This window comes from Anoplophora glabripennis, unplaced genomic scaffold (assembly GCF_000390285.2).
Source record: "Anoplophora glabripennis isolate ALB-LARVAE unplaced genomic scaffold, Agla_2.0 scaffold777, whole genome shotgun sequence".
Taxonomy (NCBI): Eukaryota; Metazoa; Arthropoda; class Insecta; order Coleoptera; family Cerambycidae; genus Anoplophora; species Anoplophora glabripennis.
In genome coordinates, this window is record NW_019417103.1 from 106192 (window position 1) to 128460 (window position 22269).

A 22269-nucleotide genomic window follows, 5' to 3' on the forward strand; every position below is an offset into this window, starting at 1 on the left:
ACGGGAACGTGTCGTGGGATACGTGGATGATTATGGTTTTAATTAATAAACAAAATTTAAAATTGGCAATTCGATACAGTTCAGTGCAGAACTGACAGATCTGAACATTTTCTTATATTATAACTCTCTCTTTCAGTGTGGATCGAAACCAGTAAGATAAATGTAATGTGGAAACAGTTTGAAAGTACAAAACTCTACAGTAAGATCCACATGCATTCGTGATCAAGAATTCGTTGTAATTACGTGACCTTGTAACCATCAACATCCAATTGCGCATGTAACATGTAAGGGCCTTTGACACTCCGTCAAGGTTAAAAAAAACGGACTGGATATTGATGTTCATGTGGCTACATCCTGGTTATTAGAACGCAAAATACTAATCTGAAGTATTCCTGAAGTGCTTCCGAAGGTCCGAAGTACTTTTTTGCCAATTGGAAAGCAGCTTATATCCAATTTATACCAGGACATATAAGCGAAAAATAAATTAGAAACCTACTTTAAACCCAAATATAATCACATGCTTTATTATTAATGCTTTAAAATCATTTTATAATCCATTACTCCCACATGAAAGCGTTTTATTTTTATAATTGTTAAATATTTGAAAATTTGAATGCTCCAATTTACCCAGCACAACACTAAACACATGAATCCTCTTTTCTTTCTAACAGCGTTTTCCATTCCTTTGCACTTATGCACTAAAAGCGCACTGAGAATGTATCCATCCTTTATTATCATATCGAATAATAAAGGATGCAAATAGTCTCGGTGCGTATTCAGTGCAAAAGTGCAGAAGAATGGAAAACGCTTATAAGTCGGGAAATGTCAAATATGACATAAAATTTGTCTTTTACATAAATGTGTTCTGTTTATTAAAAATAACTGATATTATGTTATAGGTATAAAAAATATAATTCATATGGAGCATTTAGTTAAAGGCAAATTTGGGTTCGTAAAAAACTTTTACTTTTAGGTTATGTTAAACACCTTTTTTTTAGCCGGATTATTATTACTTCTTATTCTCGTGATCCTTTAAAATATGGATCTCAGAGGCGTTTCCAAAGGGGAGTATGTAGTTTATGGGGTGGTAGAGCATTGGACAGATCTAGGCCTTTGTTAAAACAACAGTATATTTATCAGAAAAGGGAATATGGAATGTTAATCGTGAGAGCTCTAAGAGGTGTTTTAAAAATTAGATACTTAATTCTTGGTGGAGCTGTTGCTGGCGGAGGAGCTCTACAAAAGGTAACTTTGTGCCTGGATAATATATAAATAGTACCATTAGAATTTTTTAGAAATACAATGACTGGAAAGATGGTTTACCCGATTTAAAGTGGTTAGAAGAAGTTTTACCAGATAATGATAAATGGCAGCAATGGAGAGGTAACCTCGTGGAATTTAAAGATAACATAAAAAATAATATTGAATTGGGTAAGTAATAAAATTAGACATAATGTACTGTTTATTTATTTATTCCGATTTATTCATTTGTATCCCTCGAGACCCACAATGTAATATATTGTTTTTTATTTATACATATATGTTTTATATTACTTTAGTATAAAAAATAGCAACAGGATGAACAGTTTGAGTGAGATTTGACATACGAGAAAAATACAGGATGTAACTAAAATTCTTAACATAACTTTAACAGTGGATTCTCCATTATAATTTTATAAAGAAAGTTCATATAAAATTGTATCCAATAATGCTTTTTATTTCCAAGATATGGTAGATGTTAAAAACTTCAAAAAATTGTATTTTTTTAGATTAAATGAAAACAAAGTTATTTTAATCAAATTTGTTTCTGGGCTCAGCTATAAGGGCTCAGTGCATGGACTTTTGTTTCAAATTTTTTTCTTACTCTTGCTAAAAGTGTCGTCATCAAGTTATTTTTTAAATAATGATAATTCAAACAACCATTGTATGAATAAAGTGAAATTTTATTTGGAGGGCTTAATAATGCCACATTCTAAGTTATTTTATTGCAGCATTGACTAAGACAAGATTTAAAAAATGTTAAAGTTCATTACATATTACCAATTTTTTCATTTAATTCTGTGTTTTATTTTAGATCCAAGAATTAAAGCTTTTTCTGAATCGAAATACAATGAATTTAAAAATTGGTTTGACCAGAGGCTAGATGATGCCATAGCGGCAGCAGAAACCCAAAATAATTTGACAGGTATATACAATCCGTGTTGCTCATATCTGAGTACAATCTTTCTCTTTTTTTACATTTGCAATTTGTTTTTTGTTTAGGTACTTTGCCCAATCTATCCGAATTTATAGACAGACTGTACTTAGGTATGCCTTCTCTGCTGCTTATTGCGTCTAGGATATACATTATGAATCATTTCAGATACTAAAAAAGAAATCACGGACCGAAATACTGTCTACGCAAAGCCCTTTGCCAATACTGAAAACGACAGTGATAGGGTAAGAAGAGAAGCCCAGACCAGACTGAATGATATTCAAGATGAAATGATACAAACACAAATTAAATATCAAAAGGAACTAGAAAGATTAGAGAAAGAGAATAAAGAACTTCGCAAGCAGAACCTTTTATTAAAGCAAGGAAGGAAACCAGTTACAAAAAAAATTAAAAGAAGTCTCATTGATATGTATAGTGAAGTTTTGGATGAACTAGCCGATTTTGATAGTGGTTACAATACCCAAGATCAACTTCCAAGAGTAGTTGTAGTTGGAGATCAAAGTAGTGGTAAAACGTCTGTATTAGAAATGATTGCTCAAGCTAGAATTTTTCCAAGAGGTGCTGGAGAGATGATGACGAGGTATATTGAAGAAATGATATATATCGCTTTAGAAATCGTCTTTGAGAAAAATATTTTTATTTTAGGGCACCTGTAAAGGTTACTCTTTCAGAAGGACCGTATCATGTAGCACAATTCAGGGATTCATCAAGGGAATTTGATCTTACCAAAGAATCTGATCTAGCCGATTTGAGAAGAGAAGTTGAACTCCGAATGAGAAATAGTGTGAAAGGAGGAAAAACAGTATCCAGTGAAGTTATTTCTATGACAGTCAAAGGTAATTGGATGGTTAATTTTTTTAGTACGAGATGATAAATGAAACTTGATTTTACATTCAACGTAATAATTGTTATTGGTGTTATTAAAAACCTTTCGTGATTATAGGACCTGGTCTCCAAAGAATGGTTTTAGTAGATCTACCAGGAATAATTTCGGTATGTTTTATGAAAAGTTGTTTTTTAAATATCAATTTTATTTTTATTTTTTAGACACAAACGACAGATATGGCGGCTGACACCAGAGAAAGTATAAAACAGATGACTCAGGCTTATATGAACAATCCTAATGCTATAATATTATGTATACAGGTGAGCATATTTACTGCACAAGACACCAACTTTATATAATTAACTTTATGAGATATTGATAGCTGTTGTTGCTGTTGTAGGTGGTTCAGGCCAACTTACCTATAGTTTATATACATATTTTCAAAAAAACAAAATTTTTCTAAAATTTGCGATAATTCCCATCTATTTCTCTGCAAATATTTCCTTTCTACCAATTCCCAGCGCACTATGTTAACTTAGTATACAATCACTGATTAGCTGCAAAAAATCGGCAAACAGAAGCTTGTTTCTTTAACACATGTAACAGTACAGAACCTGAATATTTAGTACCTGAAGCAAATAAATTTTACTTGCCACCCAAGCGCCGTTTCACACTTGCCGGATCGGGTTATCCGGATCCGGCTAGCTCTTTCACACGTAATTTAATTTTCAAACCGGTTTGGCCGATTGCATTTTGATCACAACAAGAGATGAATTGAGACGCATTGCAATTATTTGGCTTGGCTACTGCCGACATCGTCGCAATAAAAAAAAAGGTTTTATTGGGCGTATCCAATAAATATGAAAACGGAAGGGTTGGGAGCATTTTAGATACTGTTTGAAAATCTGCGACTTCATGAAGAATTTTTTTTAACTATTTTAGAATGTCAATTTCCTCCTTTCAATATCTACTTCTAGCGTACAAGCATTCGACATAGTTGCGTAGAAATATTTAAAAGAATAATTGACACGTGCTGTTCCTTTGAATAAAACCAGACGACTGAACCCGACAAGCACCCGGTAAGTGTGAAAGTGTCGGTACAAATCTATGCACTACTCCCCCTTCGGTCGCCGGTTAGCCGGTACATGGCAGCCGGGCTGTCAGTGGTGGCGACCGGCTGCAACTCGGCAGCCGTTCGCCAGATAGCTTCTTCCGTCACATGTGAAAGCTGCCATAAGACTGTGCACCTTGCTGCCAGGTAACCGGATCCGGTTAGCCGATTCTGGCATGTGTGCAACGGGTGTAAGAATTAATAACAATTTACTAGTGTTTAAACTAATTTATTGTAACCTATATAATTATCAAGAAACCACTCCAATAGATTAAATGATTAAAATAATAAATTGTCCAATATTCTAGCAAAAAAAAAGCAAATGAATTATCAGAAACTTTTTATTCAATGGATTTTTAAAATATAATGGACATTTCATTTTTATTTAAAAACTTCATCAGGACTGAAAGCATTGAAAATTAACAAATGGAAAATAAAGGAAAAAGCAACACAGTATCTATACCTAATTTTCTTAATCTGACATGCAGCACATGCTTTTTGTTCATTTAATATAACTTTATTTAGATAATTTCTACAAGGGACATAATAATATCATTATGAATTATTTAAAATATTTCGTCCACACTTTACAGCAATACTCAGCAATACAATAATTATTTGATTAAAACAAATCCTTATCATTTGGAATTCCTACTTTTTGGGGAGTTGCAGACCTCCATAACTTTTATCATACCAGTGGCAGCTCGTCAGCTTCACCTAAAATTTCCGTTTGATTGTGTAATTTAAAATTATTTTTAATTTTATAATTTAGGTATAATTCTATATGGAAAATGTATTGTATTTGTTTAATACACAGAAATAAACAGAAGTTATGCGGTAAACGCCTTCTAAAAAACATTGCCTTCCTTGAGCGCGAACATCAACCTCGTACCATACAACATATAGATACGCAAGTAACGCAGTTCGAAATCAGTCTGTATTCCGCTTCTCTTCAAAGCGTTGTTTACGGCGGTTGTCATGGCAACGAGGCGGCCAGCACGAGAGTAAACTACAGTGTGGGGGAACGATTGACGTGGATGTTGAAGCAGCGTTGTCATCGCCCATTGCCTGCCTTTAAAAAGTTCATACGATACGCGTCGCCCAGTGCACGATTATAACGGTTCTTAGTTAATATTTGTTTTATATAATAATTGTAGAAATGTTTCCTATGTATAACGCAGTATGTATTTTATTGGAAACACCATTTTCCGATGGAAAATTGAGGACAAAAAGGATTTTTTAAATTGGGAGAGACCTGTGCCTTATTCTCTCAAAATGGAAAAAAGGGGAAGTCAAAAGACAATGTGTACGTTTGGAAGTTTCGGAATGAATGGTATTCGGAGTATAAATGGTTGTGTGGAAGTGTTTATTGAAAGAAACTTTTCTGTAGTTTCGAGTTTAATTGTGGGTGTAAAGTCGGACGTGTGGAATAAGGAGGGATTTAACAATTTTGGGAACGTCACGCGAGGCTGTTGTAACCACAAAGCTTCTTTGGAACATACATGGTTTGCAGAAGTTCACAAGCCGAACTAATATTTCTATTTTTTTCGGTAATGCAAATGTAACTAAAAATTTCCAGATTCATTTAAAGCCGTTTGATCTTAAAAATTTGAAAATTTCTATTTAGTCAATGAATATGCTTCACCTATTCTCAATGTCACGAGCCGCCACTGTGTCATACACTCTAATTTAGGTCTCCTAGATATAAATCAGAGTTGTTTCGAGGCTGTCAAATACTGTTTCCTTAAAACTTTTAAAATTTATGTTATTTATGGAATACTAAACAGGGAGTCACAATTTACCTGAACATTGGATATTTATCGACACATGAAGTGTATTTTCTCCATCAGTTTAAAATTTGGAATGAATTCTAGTTTAACAAATTATATCTGGACAGATATAGCATATTGTCTTTTCGTTTTCTATAGTACGCATTATGGCTATGGTCAGGTGATAGATTGGTAAACTGACAACCAAACAAAAAAGGCATTTGTTTACCTAATACCTCTTACTTCACTAGAAATCTATACAGGGTGTTCTGAAAGTTCGTCAGGAAACTCAGGGAGGTGATTCTACAGACTAAAATGATAGCATGTAATGAAAATTTTTTTCGAATTGTCAATTGTTTGCAAGTTACAGCTTGTCCAAGTTAAATTTTTTTTATTTTTCTATTTAAATAACTTATTTCATTCAAGTTCTATTAGTCTCTCATTTGGCACACCCACTAAGTAGATGACACTTTATTGGACCAATCAGAGAAAAGTTTCATTATGTACCTCTAGAGGGCACTTTACCTAGAACTCAAAATTTGTTTTGTTCATAACTTTTTTCTTTTGCTAGATATCACAGAAATTTAAACATTATTGAAAAGAGAAACAATATTAGAAAAAATTATGTACTCTTTGTTCAAGCCGATAAATGTAACCGTTTACCAGAAAATCGCTATTAATGTATTACTAAACTTCAAATTTTTGATAATTCTTTCTGGAATTAATCAAGTTGCTATGCTGTAATACCATCTCTTGTAAAGCCAGCTTCGTTAGTCAATAAAATATTCCTAGTAAATTTATTACCCTCATCTTATTTATCCACAATGCTATTACAGAAACGAAAAAAAATGTATGATAGTGGGAAATCAACCATACCTGCCTTAAACAATTTTTATTACAATTCGCAACACCAAAGTTACTAATGATATTTATTTGAAGCATGGCAACTTGATTAATTACAGAAAGAATTATCAAAAATTTGATGTATATAACACAATAGCAATTTCCTGGTAAACGGTTACATTTATCGGCTTGAACAAAGGGTACATAATTTTTTCTGATATTGTTCCTTTTTTCAATAATGTTTAAATTTCTGTGATATCTAGCAAGAGAAAAAAGTTATCAACAAAACAAATTTTGAGTTCTAGGTCAAGTGCCATCTAGCGGCGCATAATGAAACTTTTCTCTGATTGATCCAATAGAGCTTCATCTACTTAGTGGGTGTGGCAAATGAGAGACTATTTGAACTTGAATGAAATAAGTTATTTATATAGAAACATAAAAAAATTGAACTTTGACAAGCTGTAACTTGCAAACAAGTGACAATTTGAAAAAAGTTCCATTACATACTGCTATTATTTTAATCCGTAGAATCACCTCCCGGAGTTTCCTGACGGACTTTCAGAACACCCTGTATATCTAAAATAGTTTCATGACAGTCAACTACAGTTTTCTCAAAATTTAGGCAGACATTTTGTGTTCCGAATAATTTCTTTGAAACAACATAACCTTGACCTAAAAATGGACTGTCCCATTTAGATACCATATGCATCGACACTAATTTTCATTTGAAAATAAATCTAATGTTCTGAGGTGAACAGGTACTTACCGTTTCCCAAAACATTGCGTAATTGAAATGTAGATGTTTTCTTTCTCGGAAGAAAAGTGATAAAATGTAGCTTAGGTTAAATATGATTAATCCTATTTACAAAAATTTATAAATTGGAGAATTTCATGATTTAAATTTCGACTATCATATTGCTTCAAAAGAACATATTTGTGGTCAAAATTGTTACCTATTAATCCTATTATATACCACTGCATTGTAACTTAGATTAGAGTTTGGATGATTAAGCGAGGGTTTGTACAAGAAAAGGATGGAGACCTAAATCTGTCTTGCTTCTAAGTAACTACCAAAATATCTTTTTGATATGAAATATGTCCGTTGCGTCATGTAAGATTTCCTCTTTATTTCCTCCAGGACGGATCGGTAGATGCCGAAAGAAGTAACGTAACTGATTTAGTAGCCAGTTGTGATCCGCAAGGCAAACGGACCATCTTTGTACTAACAAAAGTGGACATGGCCGAAGAAAACTTAGCAGATCCTAATAGAGTATAAAAGGTTTTGTGAGTAACAACAGTCAGGAGTATAAATAACTTTATATTTTAGATTAGAAAAATATTATCCGGAAAACTATTCCCGATGAAAGCCTTAGGATATTTCGCTGTCGTAACTGGTAGAGGAAGAAAGGATGACTCGATACAAACTATAAAGGATTATGAGGAGGGATTCTTTAGAAACTCAAAACTATTTAAGTAAGTTGCATATAACTAAACCACAAACCTTATCATAAAGATTCAATGCTTTCCGCTGCCGTCACTTTAACTTGTAACAGATATACTTACTACTTGCTAAATTGCTGAATTCCAAACTGCACATAGCTTCATCTTTTGGGAAAAATATGAACTTTAGATCCAGTTTTTACTATTTGCTCCTCGTAACAAGCTATACAGCAGTTTGAAAGCACATTGCTTTTTTATCACACAAGTATTAACGAAATGCCCTGTTTATTCCGGGCTATTCCGATGTTCGAGGCATGTCCCAAAAGTAGCTTACCTTCATAATTCCACATTGACATTATTCTTCGTCATCCAGTTTGTGGCATCCTTCAAAATAATCTCCATTTGACTGAATAACATGACTCCACATCCTGAAGCAATTCTGGAAGTCAGTTTTTGGAATGGCCTTCAGTGCACTCGTTGCATTTGTTTCAATCGTCTGTGTCGTCGAATTGGTGCCCTTTGAGCAGAATTTTCAATCTGGGGAGCAGTTAAAAGTCTCAGGGGGCTACCTCAGGACTGTACGGAAATTGGCGAAGTTGTGTAATTTTGTGTTTTGCGCATTGTCATGGTGAAGAAGGCAGTCGCCATTCGCCCAAATATGAGGCCATTTTTTTCTCACTGCGTCACGCAGAATTTCAAGGTAAAATTCTTTGTTGATTATCTGACCTCTTAAATCATATTCAGGTGCATAACACCTTCATAATCGAAGAAAACTGTCAACGTGGACTTGACATTGTTCCGACTTTGACGTGCCATGGCCATGACTGAGATAGAAGCTTCCACTGGGAAGATTGTTGTTATGTTTCCAGATCATAACTATAAACCCATGATTCGTCACCAATAATGTTCTTTTTAAGCACATTTTTATCGCTAGCGATTGTTTCCAAGTTGTCCTGAGCTACTTCGAAGCGAAGCCATTTCTGCTCTACCGTAAGCAATTTTGGAATTAATTTTGTACACAAGCTAGTCATTTCCAAATTTTGAGTTAGAAATCTCAAAACACCGAAATTCCAAGGTCATTTTAGCCCACAGTAAAATGACGATCTTCAATCGCAAGCTGCACAGGCTCAATAATTTCCGTTGTTATTTTGTTCGAAGGCCAGAAAGCGAGTTACTATCAAAAGACGTGCGGTCATTTTTAAACCGCTTGTACCTGTGTTTTGCCCATACATTCATCCCCAAAGGTCTTCCGTATCATATCAGTAGTTTCTGCACTACTCTTTACGAGTTTAAAGCAAAACTTGATGAAAATTCATTGGTTACATCTCTCCATCATCAAAATCCGACAAATGATAAAAATATACAGTAAACAAATACATGTTGCGCGCAAACTAACATGTCCTGAATGCAAATCGGTTACTTTTGGAGCTCACCACGTATTCCTACCATATTTGAATCAAAATGTACACTGATTCTAGCTAGTGGATGTGTCAGTTGTGAAGTTTTATATGTTTTATGTGATACAGAATAATGAGTATTGAATTATATTTGAAAATATTATGGTAGGTTTTGTCTAAGTGAATAATATTTTTTAGGGACGGGGTAATAAAATCAACTCAAGTAACAACGAGAAATTTGAGTCTGGCAGTAGCCGATTGTTTCTGGAAAATGGTGAAGGAAACAGTGGAGCAACAGGCGGATGCTTTTAAAGCAAGACGGTTTAATCTAGAAACAGAGTGGAAAAACAACTTCCCCAGGCTACGCGAGCAAGACAGAGACGAACTCTTTGAAAGGGCTAGAGGTGAAATATTGGATGAAGTCGTTAATTTGTCGCAAGTTAGCCCCAAGCAGTGGGAAGAAAGACTGTTGAATAAAATCTGGGAGAAGGTTTCAGATCACGTTTTTGAAAACATTTATATCCCTGCTGCACAGACTGGAACATCAGGTACACTTTCTTGTATTTTCATTTGATTCTTTTTTATTAATATTTTTAAAATTAAAAATATTTGTTTCTAGTATGAAAAAAAATTCGTAACAAACGTTGGAGGAATTTATTCCATTCCATATAATTATTTACTAAATTTCATGTATAACTCCCTAAATGTAAAGTAATCTAACAAATTCGCCTCGGTAATTGAACTGAAGCACTCCATTAGAAGTTTAATGGAGAATGGAATTTTTGTATCCTTCCAGGCTTGAACTACATCTTCACTTGTGATGTAACATTTTACGTCCTTGTCAAGAGCTTTGAATAACTCTAAGGTGTTCAGTTCAGTGTCATTTACACATGCAGTCTTATGTTTAAAAAAATTCTTGATTTCATCCTGCTTCAAAAGCTCCTTATTTTTATAAACGATTGTAATTTCATTTTCAGTGGGGCTATCGCCAAATATTGCAGTGTATGAAATTATGAAGTCTCTTTTTGTAAAGTAGGTTTTCTCGCCACAGACTGATAAGGCTTTATTTATATCGTTTATATTATACATTTGGTAGTGACAGTTAATAATAGGCGGTAAGTGACTAGATCATTTCATTTATCCAAAAAAGAGTGGAAATTTAAACCTACTGGAACGTGAGTTTATCTTTATCCCTACAGGTGCTGAAACGATCCGAGAAATACTGTGTTTTTGGAATTTTCCCTCTGTACATTCAAAGCAGAAAAAATTACTTACCTTAAAATAATTTATTAATTTGCTGTTTATGTTTAATAGTTTTTAGCATCATTTGTCAAAAAAAAACAAAACCAACAAAGCAATTGAATAAGTGCGAATGTCAAAAAAATAATTTGTTTTGAGAACGTTGAGTGTTGAGAGTCCTGATGCTTGAAAACTAGCTATGAGTTCATCTTGCAAGCTTAATTGTGGTGTTTGTATGGAATTTTCAGTCGTTCTTCTGAAATTAAGACTTGATTATCACAAATTTGAGGCTTCATCCAGTTTTTGATCGATTTTTCTAGTGATGTGAGTGAAAATATATAACAAATTGATATATATCAATTTTTGATACATATCAGCTATTATATTTATGTTAATAGCTGATATATATCAATTTTCCCGCCATTTCATGAATAAAGCCAAATTTCAAACATAACCTTACATTTTAAAACTAAAAACTTGTGGTGTGGTAGGCTTGAGTTGGACTGTAGTAGCTCTTGGGTACCTGGAATATCTCCGTCAAAAATGAATATAAAAATCTGAAATTTTAGGGGTGTACTATAAGTGGGGAGACCTAAGAGCGAACCTGATTTCAACTGGCCCTTTCCACCTTAGTAGGTGCAGAGGGGGTGAGGGGTGGTCTTTTAGACGTACCCCCAAGAACGCGTTTCTGGGGGTAGTTTTACGCGTACAATCCGAAAATCGCAAAATAAATAGGGTACGTCTAAAAAAAAACTTCACCCCACCCCCTAGGGTGGAAAGGGGTGAGTTGAAATTACGTGCGCTCTTAGGTCTCCCCATTTATAGTACACCCCTAAATTTTCAGATTTTTAAGTACTACTTTAAAGCAGTTTCTTTATTATAAGTTTTTGATAATTTTTATTTCAATTTTTATCTTTAATTTTTTTTAAGTACGTATTGTGATATACAAAGACTAAATTTTCTTGTTCTAGAAATTTCCCATTTTTCATTTCTGGGTTGATAAAACTAAATTGCTAATAAACAGCGTACTTGCTTATAAACAGTCAGTAGCACGCAACAAAAATTAGAAGTCAGTATGATAAAAAAAATATAAAATTCCAATCTAAATATGAAAAAAAAATAAAGATCACTTGATAACTTTTCTTAAAGTTCATATATATGACATGTATTTGGTGTCAAATTAATCAGCAAGGCATTAGCAATATAAAAAAACTAATTTGAATATAGTTTTTTTTTAACAAAATTCATCTGATATATATAATGATATATATTTTGATATATATCACCCAAAACTAAATAGCATGCTATTTTACATCATTAGATTTTTCATTTCGAGTGAAATTTTTAGAGGGCCCTTACTCCAACATTTAAAAGTTAAAAAGTTCGCTTGCATAGCATTAGATGCGGTCAGTGGCGGCTCGTCAGGTGACGCAGGTGACGCACCCCTTCACCTAAAATTTTCGTTTGGTTGTGCAATTTAAAATTATTTTTAATTTTATATAAATTTTATAATTTAGGTATAATTCTATATTGAAAATATATTATCTTCTAACTTCTTCTTATTAAGTCAAAAGACAACGTGTACGTTCGAAAGTTTCGGAATGAATGGTATTCGGAGTATAAGTGGTTGTGTGGAAGTGTTCATTTAAAAAAGCTTTTCTGTATGTTGTAATTGTGGGTGTAATAGGCTATTGATTATATCCAAAAAAGCAGGGCTAAAAAGGAACTATGACGTTCAAGCAATTTTATTGCATGAATCGTTCAAAGGGTCATTTTAGATGAAAAAACCGCAGAGTGCTATTAAAATAGAGGGTGGAAATTGGAGATGAAAATGCACCCCTTTCAGTTTTTTAATTGTAGCTCGAAAACGAAACAAAATATATATAGTTAATAGGAAAAATTATTTAGAAAATTGAATTTCCCATGGAAATAGCTTATTTAAAAAATTTAAAATGAAAATTTTATGCAAAAAAATCATTAATAAACAATTTAATAAAAGCAATAAATTTGATTTTCTGATTTTTTTTACTTTTTTGTCTCTAGTTTTTTTTTGAGTAAAGATAGGTATAGGCATTGCTTCATAGAAAAAAAAGTAGATAAAATTTCCTTCAAAATTGACTGATATATGGCCGCTCAAACTTAGCCAATTTTTCGATTTTCGCCGCGTTTAATTCTCATTTTTTTTGCAAAAAGGAAGGAAATAAGATGTTCGAGGATTTTCATCACATGACTTGTTCGAAGGGTCATTGAAAATGAAAAAACCGCGGGGTGCTATTAAATTAGAGGGTTGAAATTGGAAATAGGGGTGAAAATGCACTTTTACAGTTTTTTAAATATAGCACGAAAACGAAGCAAAATTTTGGTATGACCCGAACACGTCATGTGATGAAAATCCTTGAACGTCTTATTTCCTTCCTTTTTCGCAAAAAAGAGAATTAAAACGAATAATGGTTAACGCGACGAAAATCGAAAAATTGGCCAAGTTTGAGCAGCCATATATTAGTCAGTTTTCATCCAAAAATACTTTACAATCTCTTGTTTTGAAGGAAATTTAATCTACTTTTTTTTCTATGAACCAATGCCTATACCTATCTTTACTCAAAAAAAACTAGAGGCAAAAATGTAAAAAAAATCTGAAAGTTTTTGCTTTTTTTTCAAAATGTTTATTAACGAATTTTTTGCTTAAAATTTTCCTTTTTAATTTTTTAAATAAGCTATTTAGAAGGGAAATTCAATTCTTTAAATAATTTTTCCTATGAACTATAGTGAGATTTTGCCTCGTTTTCGAGCTACAATTAAAAAACTGAAAGGGGTGCGTTTTCACCCCTATCTCCAATTTCCACCCTCTAATTTAAGGCACTCCATGCTTTTCTCATCTAAACTGACCATTTGAACGATTCATGTAATAAAATATCTTGAATGTCATAGTTACTTTTAAAATCCTGTATTCAATAGCCTATAAAGTCGGGCGTGTGGAAAAAGAAGGGATTAAACAATTTTGGGAACATCACGCGAGGTTGTCGTAACCACAAAGTTTCTTTGGAACATACATGTACGGTGTGCTAATATTTCTATTTCTTATAAAATCTAAATGAAAATCCTTCTCACCAACGTCAGTTTTTCAGTAATATTGCAAATGCAACTAAAAATTTCCAGATTCATTTAAAGCCGTTTGACCTTGAAAATTTGAAAATTTTTGCCAGCAGCGCTTTTTTTATTTCTTTTTACTCAACAATGAATATGCTTCACCTATTCTCAATGTCACGAGCAACCACTGGATGCGGTCCACTTTTGGCTTTCAATCAGTACTTGGTTCGTCTCAGTTCGTTCATATTTAGTCAGCAAAAAAATAATTCCATGTTTTCATTACACCCATCTGCCCAAACAATTTTTCAAACGTATACACATCAAAATATCTATATTTCTAATTTATGATCAGCCTTCAATAATACTCGATATAAAATTTTATGGGAATGAAGTTGATAAATATTTTCTAATGTTTGCAGAAACCTTTAACACTGCTGTAGACATCAAACTCAGGCAGTGGGCGCAATCGGCCTTGCCGGCCCAATCTGTGGATGCAGGTTGGCAAACCTTGAAGTCTGAATTCCAAACATTCATGAAGAAAGCTGCCGATGCCACTGATCACGATGATATCTTCGACCAACTTAAAGAAGCTGTGGTAACTGAAGCCATGCTGAGGCATTCCTGGGAGGACAAAGCATCGGAAATGCTGAGGGTCATTCAGTTGAATGCATTAGAGGATCGTACTATCAGCGATAAGAGGGACTGGGACCAGGCGGTAAAGTTCTTGGAGTCTGCTGTTAAAGACAAGCTGAAGGAAAGCGAAACAGTTCTAAAAGATTTATTGGGACCTTCAGCAAAAGAAAGATGGTTGTATTGGAAGAGTCAGACTGAAACTCAAGCAAAACGAAATAGTGTTAAGAATGAATTAGATAAAATTTTATATTCAAGTCAGGTAAGGCACATAAAATTCCTCATGGTGTTTCTTCTTAACATAATCTCTTTTAGAAACACCCACCTATTCTTAGTTTTGACGAGTTAACGACGATAAGAAACAACTTGCAACGTAACAATCTTGAAGTAGATAATGAATTTATCCGTGAAGTTTGGGATGCGGTGTACAGGAGACATTTCCTAAACCAAGCTCTTGGTAGAGCTTATGACTGTCGGAAAGCTTTTTATTTATATCATCAACAGCAAGATGTTGATTGTTACGATGTGGTGCTGTTTCATAGAATCCAACAAATGATGAAAGTGAGCTCTAATGCCTTACGGCAGCAAATTACGAATAGGGAAGGTGAGTAAATTGATTTTTTAAGCAAAGTATATATTTAGTATACAGTGTTTACCAATTTCCCGAGAAGTTATTGTACAAGTGTTATTTAGCATGTCACGGACTCAATATTTCAGAAAAAACTAACATTTGCTTGTCAGTATCTTGATTCATTTAAGAAATACAGGGTGTTATTCAATTTTGGTAATTTTGTGATGATTTTTTGTATTTTGAGGTATTCAGTTGAAGTTTTGCAAGCCTTATATTTCACATGGGTATACTTCTTTGTGTAATTGTGGTTAAAAAAAAAATCAAAGCTTGAACGGAAGATAAGGGTTTGTGGTAGCTATTTACCTCCCAACCACTTTTTCCACGGTATGCTTATGGTTCAAATGTATTGTTTTTTATACTAAGTGTAAATTTTTTTTATTTTTTGTACCCCATTAGTAAAATTTTGTTTTAGGGTTTAATTTTCAAGATATTGCAATATCTTTGGACATGTAATCAGAAAATTTTTGCTTACATTATGCTTAACGTAACAAAAGACAAAATTGGTATATTTTGACCTATCCATTTTAACAAGAGATTTGATTAAATGTTCTTAATCAAATTGAAGAAATTAGATTAATTTGAAATTATAATTATAAATACGCTACATTCCAGTATTGGAACTTGGGAAAACAATACTAACATAAAAAGTGTTATAAATTAAAAGCTCAAAATGTTGTATCACTTTCACGAATGCAGAATTGAATTCTAATGAAAGAAGACTAAACGTTTTGGAACATTTTTAGTTTTAGGGTTGTCAAATTGCACCACGTATTTTACGCTATAGACAAATGAATATCAAAACGATTTTTTAAAAAATATTAATTGCAAAGCTAACATAGCTAATTTAGTTGTTAGATTAGATGATTAAGCAGAATCATCTAAATTGATGTCATCCAAGGATATTTTTGTAACACTTACGTCTGACTGGACTGACTTCACGACGAAGGCACAAACCTTGACTTTTTGAGGGACAACCTTACCCCCTCCTCCTACAATAAATTTTTTAAGCGTAATTTTGATTAATGCAAGTGAAATTAAAATGTTTTGTTAAAAATAAATTATTGAATAAAAATAAAATATTATTTGTTGTTTACTGCATGTCAATAAATAACAAACCGCTGCTAACTGATTTGGCAATACGATTCTTCCTCGAAACCATTTAACGATTTAAAAAAAAACTTTATAAAATCTATCTAGGGTTATTATGTGCGATTATTTATTTCCGCATATAATTATATCTACCGTTTATACTCATGTATTTTTTGCATTCTTTTCATGCGATGTCTCAAAAACGAATGTGTATGGATTTAATCAAACTTTGCAGTTTTATTTATGCATGTTCAACTGAGACCTTCATTGCTTTTAGTGACGATCTGATTAAAATTGTTTTATTGAGAAAATCGTTTCGATGGTTAAGTATAGAAATAATAACTAATAAGTAGAAACCGTGTGCAAAATTTTATCTAAATCGATCCACCTGATCTCGAAAAATTTGTAAGAAATGGGTACAGAATTCCGAGTTTGAATTTTTAATTTCCTTAAGATTAACAAAGCGCTATGAATGAGACGCGGTGCAAAGCAATATTTATTTAATTTTAATACAATCTTAATTTTTGTTTATGAATGTTAATTTTTTTAGTTTTATCTAGATTCATCTGAACTATAGCTATATGAATCGCCAATATTCCCAATTTTGTAAATTACATGACACATTTTGGACACTATTTTTGAATAAAAAAATTTCGATTTTTTCGACTTTAGTAATTTAAAGCGCACGTTATAATGCTAGTAGAAATGAGAATAGCGATTAGCCATATTTTGACCACTTATTGGCCATTTGTGGCCAATAGATGACCAAAAAATAGCCAAAAATTGGCCTACGCAATTCTTATTCATTTCAGGGTAATAAAAAACAAATGGTCACAACTATACATCTAATCTTGTACGTATATTATTATAAAACTTATAAAAAATTTTCAGAAATAATTTTGCTGAACATTGGGTTATGCATATACTTAAAATTCGTGTATTTGTGCACTCAAAAAAAAACATAAAAACCCTAGTTCCAGCTAAATATGATTAGCAAATAGAAAATAATCTTTATATTTGATTCACGTCTGTCTTTGGTTCCCCACCTATCTAGGGTTTAGCTGTATTGAATTCGCTTTCCCCGGGAGGAATTTGGAGATCAACTTTCCTGGTCATTTTATTTTAATTTTTAGTTTTTCCAATTGCCATGTATGATGTGATCAGTTTATCGAATTTTTTTATAAATGTAAGTACTTTGAGAGGGCAAGGTGTCAAACCTATGAGAAAAGGCGGCCGATTGCCCGGCGGGCCAGTCCGGGCCTGTTGATCACATAAGAGAAATTTGGAAATTAAAAGAACAGCAAATGAGTCGATATTCATTAAAAAATGTTGCATTATTTCGCATATCAAGCACTAAATCAAACTTACAAGAAAGAAAGATGTATAAGAAAGTAACACAGAGTCCAAAACACAATACACAGCGTACTATAAAAAACTGTAGGAGATACAATGAATACTACAGCACTCTCTTCCTCCTTTCCCACTTGATTTTTTTTTTTAAAAAGAATATAGTTATTAACGAAAACCTTCATTTAACTTACAACAAAGTATTAAATTTGGAAACAGTTTCATTATTTTCACACGAAGAATCTGACTCAGTGAATGACTTGGCTTACTTACCCCCTAAATATTTAAGGTAAGAGTAATAATTTTCATTTTAAAAATATGTATACGTTTATAGCTAGAAGATTAGACAAAGAAATTAAAGATGTGTTGGAAGACTACAGTCAAGACAATGAGAAAAAAGTAAAATTACTTACTGGAAGAAGGGTTACTTTAGCCGAAGAATTAAGTAAGTCAGCTCTTACCTTGGTTTGTAAACATCCATGGAAGTTGAACTGAACAATTTTCGGGCTAGTTGTCACGTCGTTGGTTTAGGTTTCTTGACGTTCGAGAGCCTTAATACTCCTCTTCAGAAGAAACTTTGATTCTTGTGATAAGTCGTCTGGTTGGTATTTATATTTGCTGTGTGCATTCATCCATGGCGTTCTGGTGCCATGGTCTTGTAGTTATTGGCAGTGGTCTTGTAGTTATTGGTTTGTGTCGTTGTGGTCCTAGATTTGAGCAGAGGATTCATTTCCAAATTTGTTAAAAGTTCGTAAGATGAAAACAGATTATCGAAACTTTAACAACTTTTTGAAGTGTGCGGGATATAGTTATGTGTATTTGTATGCTCTAAGATTTTTTATTAGTCAAAACTATTTTCTTAAAAATAACTCTTGACTGATCCTTTTGGAGCAAGGGTTTATTTCATTAATTTTTTAAATTATTTCACCGATGATAAAAGCCTAATAATGAAAAAAGGCGAAAACTGCGCCTAAAGTAATTAACTTCAAAATAACATCGAAGTAGTTCTAATATCACATCTCGATTGAAATTGTCTCGATTTTTCTGAATTTTTAATGTCTTCCTGTAGAGTCTTGGTCAAAATCTTCTTTCTCTTACGAGAATTCTAGTGGCTCTTCAAACATCAAGGCACCTAAAGCGACGACATAACCCGTAAATTGTTCATCCGACTCATCACGTGTTTTACTTAATTTTTATTATCTCAATAATTACAACCTTTTTCAGAACGAGTTCGACAGATACAAGAAAAACTGGAGGAATTTATACAAGCATTAAACAAAGAAAAATGAGATCTAGTCTAATTGTTTTAAGAATCAACTTTTTGCTACATTGTTTCTGTTTTAATTATATTACCCATTTATTTATATCACCATTTTCTAATAAATTTTTATTTTCCTGTAACGCATGATTATACACTATCAGTTTCATTTTTTTTTTTGGATTAACTAGATTTTGATTTGTAATTATTAGAAAATCTAGTGCCCAATTCCGATATTTACATTTATCTTAATATTCATCATGATAAGAAGTTCCACGTATACAACTGTATATAAAAACCGAGTTCATGTGTAATATTTTTCATAAAAATATAATTTGTTAGATATTAATTGTAAAACATTTACCAGTAAAATTATTGTTTTGTTTAAAATAAAAGTTGCCAGTTATATATATTTTTTGCTAGTTCCGTACAATCCCCTCATCAATAAATATATTTATTTTACCAACCATTGAATAATAAACAGAGGTTACCTTCGATCTTTACAAACACATGTCATAAGTTAGTTTTCCCAAATTTTGTTTTTTTTTTCGCAATTTTTTATACCGCACCACTGAACAGGCTCTATCAAACATCTGCGGTGCCAATTTAATTGTTTGTTTTTCACCCACCTAGGGCCTTTTTATCATATCACTGGTGGATTGATATGTAGTTTACCTAAAATAGGTCATCAGATATCGCACACTGAAACTCGCATACCAAACACAGTGCTTTAAAGAAATAGTAAAGTACCCTTAAAAACTTGAGGAGATTAAAAAGTGTTTCAAATTTATCAAATTAATACTTTTATTTCGTTTTGTATCATGTACATTTTATAGAACAGCAAAATAATTATTTTAATTGAAAATAAATTAATTTTACTTACAGATAGTAATGTATGCCTTTCCACATACCAATTAGTTAATATTTAATAAATTGTACAAAAACAATTTTCTGAAAACTTGAAAATTGTTTTAATATGTTTGGTGTTTCATCCCCCCCACCCGCTGCCCGCTAACCTTTTCTGTTTAAGAGACAGTCAGGATCAAGAAACGAAGACAATGACACACACACACATACATACACACCCTCCTTACCCCTCCCCTCCCGCGCTGGGCTAAGGGCCACCTTAGCAAAGCGCATCCCAGGCTGCATAGCCGCACTACCCTACCCAACCATACCACACATAAACATGATACTACCCCCGGGGTTTACACAGACGAGCCGGCGAAGCAAGAAGAGCGCCAGAAGAAAGGGCCCTAGCCGGCGTGCCCAGCCAGGACAAAAGGAGGTCCCACAAAGCGCCTACACCGGCCGCATTTGCGGTCGGGGTAGACGACGGATGGGGCCCACCTACGAAGGCTGTCCAGGCCTACACGAGATGAGGCAGGATAAAGAGGGATAATCCCCCTCGATCCCAAATCATTGAGGCCAATTTCTAGCCATGGAATAATGGCGCGGTGTTTCATCCACGTTGACATCAAAAGGATATCGTAATTGTAAAAATATATTGCAGTCATCAAAATTAATCTGTTTAACAAAATTAATTTCCATTACATTTTTTCTCTGCCATTTTGTTGTTTTCATAAGATATGATTAGTTAAAAAAAAAAAAAAGAAAAAAAAGAAAAAAGAAAAAAAAAAGAACAGGCAACTGATAAATGCATACATACTACTGGGTTTAAATGCATTTTGAAAAAAGAATTATAATTCGACTTCATTTGATTTAAGAAAATTTTATTTCAGATCAGTAATCTGGGGAATATGTACTATTACCCCTAAAATACTGACCTCCCTACTTAAAGTTACATCCTGTACATATTATGCAAAAAAAAATTCCAAAACCTTAAAACACTGGTTTGATTCTAAAGCTAAAATTAATCTTATCGAGGCCCGGGGCTACAGCTCAGAGTAATAAGTAAAGGGGAGGCCGCATTCCCTATTTCAGTACACAATGTAAACATGTAACCTCAACCTATTGTATGTTGATAAACAAATGATACATAAGTAAACACAATGGTCCCTGGTACAGTGGCGTACCGAGTTTAGGTTTAAAATCTATCATAATATAAGGAAACCATAAAAATTACACTTTTTAATAGAATAAAATCAGAAGTGCTCGATTATTTAAGCTTTCATGTGTAATAAATAGACAATAAATAGGAAAAAGTTAATGGTTTCTTCAAAATCTATAATTAATATTTTAAAAACATTTCCAGAACAAAAGAGTGACTAAAGAAAACTCCTCGATTGAAACTATCATTATACTATAGCTATAGCAATGTCATTGCCTACTATTAATTCTATTATTTCATAGTAGTTCTCGATTACTGGAAGAACATTTATTAAAATAAATAATTTAAATAAAACTACAAGAAAAGGAGCAAAAATATATTTAATTAAAATCTGCTGGAATATAAACAATGCAAAGAAAACAAAACATATTTGTACTAAAAGTAACGGAAAAATGAATTTACATTGAACAACATTTAATCGTATGGGAAAATAAGCATGTTTTAAATGTACGCAACAAAAATAAGCTGAATTTTGAGCTCACAACATTGACAGCTCGTCTCTTATGGAACAGGGACAACATGTGATTGAAGATGTTTTATAGCAACATCTATAAAATTTCCTTCACTGGCAATTTCTCGAAGAGGGAACCTTTGAGACGGCACAACCATTTCATCAACACTGTGCTAAAACGTATTACCTTCCAAATGTTGTATTAATAGGCACAGCTCCATGTGTGAGACATCGTTTTCCAGTTACTGTTACCTTAATATCTGTAGCACGGAAATGCTTCGACAGACATAATTATCCTTTGAAAAATCATATTCAGATATGGCGAAATTTTCTAGCCACACTGCTCGTATCGCAGGATCTTATGGTATTCTACAAATAAACACAGAGCTAGTGTCAGTATCAAAATACAAACATAATAAATTAACAAATAAAATACTTAGGACACCTTACACCCTTGTAAGAACGCCCATGGAAACAATGTCAAACTTACTTGTGAAAAGAAGTAGCACATATTTGGCTCTTTTCCTGTAATTGTCGGCATATTATACGCCGCTTTGGCATTTTTATTGAAATTAGATAAAAAAACAGTTTAAAAAGACACAAAACACTGAACTCGGCTAATATCTATTTCACAACAATAGACTGTAATAATGGCGTCCCCTTTAGAACCGTTTAATACCAGGCAATGATGCCACTTACAGCGTTTGTATTGCTAGGAATTTCAATAATGTATTTTTTTTCAGATATTCAAAATCTATAATTATAAAACAAGTTGCAAGAAAATAGTGTCGTAGTCTTATGCATATTACAATGTAACTAATTTGTAAGTCGAAGTCAAGAATGAGGTAGATCCTTGTACGATAAT

General features: G+C 32.9%; 1 protein-coding gene and 1 long non-coding RNA gene across 3 annotated transcripts; one reads left to right on the forward strand and one right to left on the reverse strand.

Annotated features, from left to right (window-relative positions):
• The first annotated feature begins 822 nt into the window (after positions 1 to 822).
• LOC108913516 (dynamin-like 120 kDa protein, mitochondrial) lies at positions 823 to 19271 on the forward strand. Of its 2 annotated transcripts, XM_018719073.1 has the most exons (16): positions 823 to 948; positions 999 to 1245; positions 1296 to 1431; positions 2075 to 2185; positions 2263 to 2307; positions 2363 to 2795; positions 2861 to 3051; positions 3159 to 3208; positions 3263 to 3361; positions 7903 to 8034; positions 8092 to 8237; positions 9800 to 10149; positions 14347 to 14819; positions 14873 to 15161; positions 17959 to 18069; positions 18849 to 19271. In XM_018719073.1, the coding sequence occupies exons 1-16, from the start codon at positions 920 to 922 to the stop codon at positions 18911 to 18913; spliced, it is 2907 nt and encodes a 968-aa protein (XP_018574589.1). In that variant the 5' UTR covers positions 823 to 919; the 3' UTR covers positions 18914 to 19271. The 2 variants fall into 2 exon arrangements, with proteins under 2 accessions (XP_018574589.1, XP_018574590.1); XM_018719074.1 differs by lacking the exon at positions 2263 to 2307.
• A 1984-nt stretch (positions 19272 to 21255) lies between these two features.
• LOC111692149 lies at positions 21256 to 22109 on the reverse strand. Its single transcript, XR_002763153.1, has 2 exons — positions 21895 to 22109; positions 21256 to 21773 (listed from the first exon to the last, which is right to left on the reverse strand). It is a non-coding gene; the product is annotated as an uncharacterized LOC111692149 (long non-coding RNA).
• Positions 22110 to 22269: the final 160 nt, after the last annotated feature.

Coding starts and splice junctions, on each gene's coding strand:
- LOC108913516 (XM_018719073.1), top strand. CDS start 920: ATGGAGCATTTAGTTAAAGGCAAATTTGG. Junction 2,796..2,860: donor GCTGGAGAGATGATGACGAG/GTATATTGAAGA, acceptor TTTTTATTTTAG/GGCACCTGTAAAGGTTACTC. Junction 18,070..18,848: donor TACTTTAGCCGAAGAATTAA/GTAAGTCAGCTC, acceptor AACCTTTTTCAG/AACGAGTTCGACAGATACAA.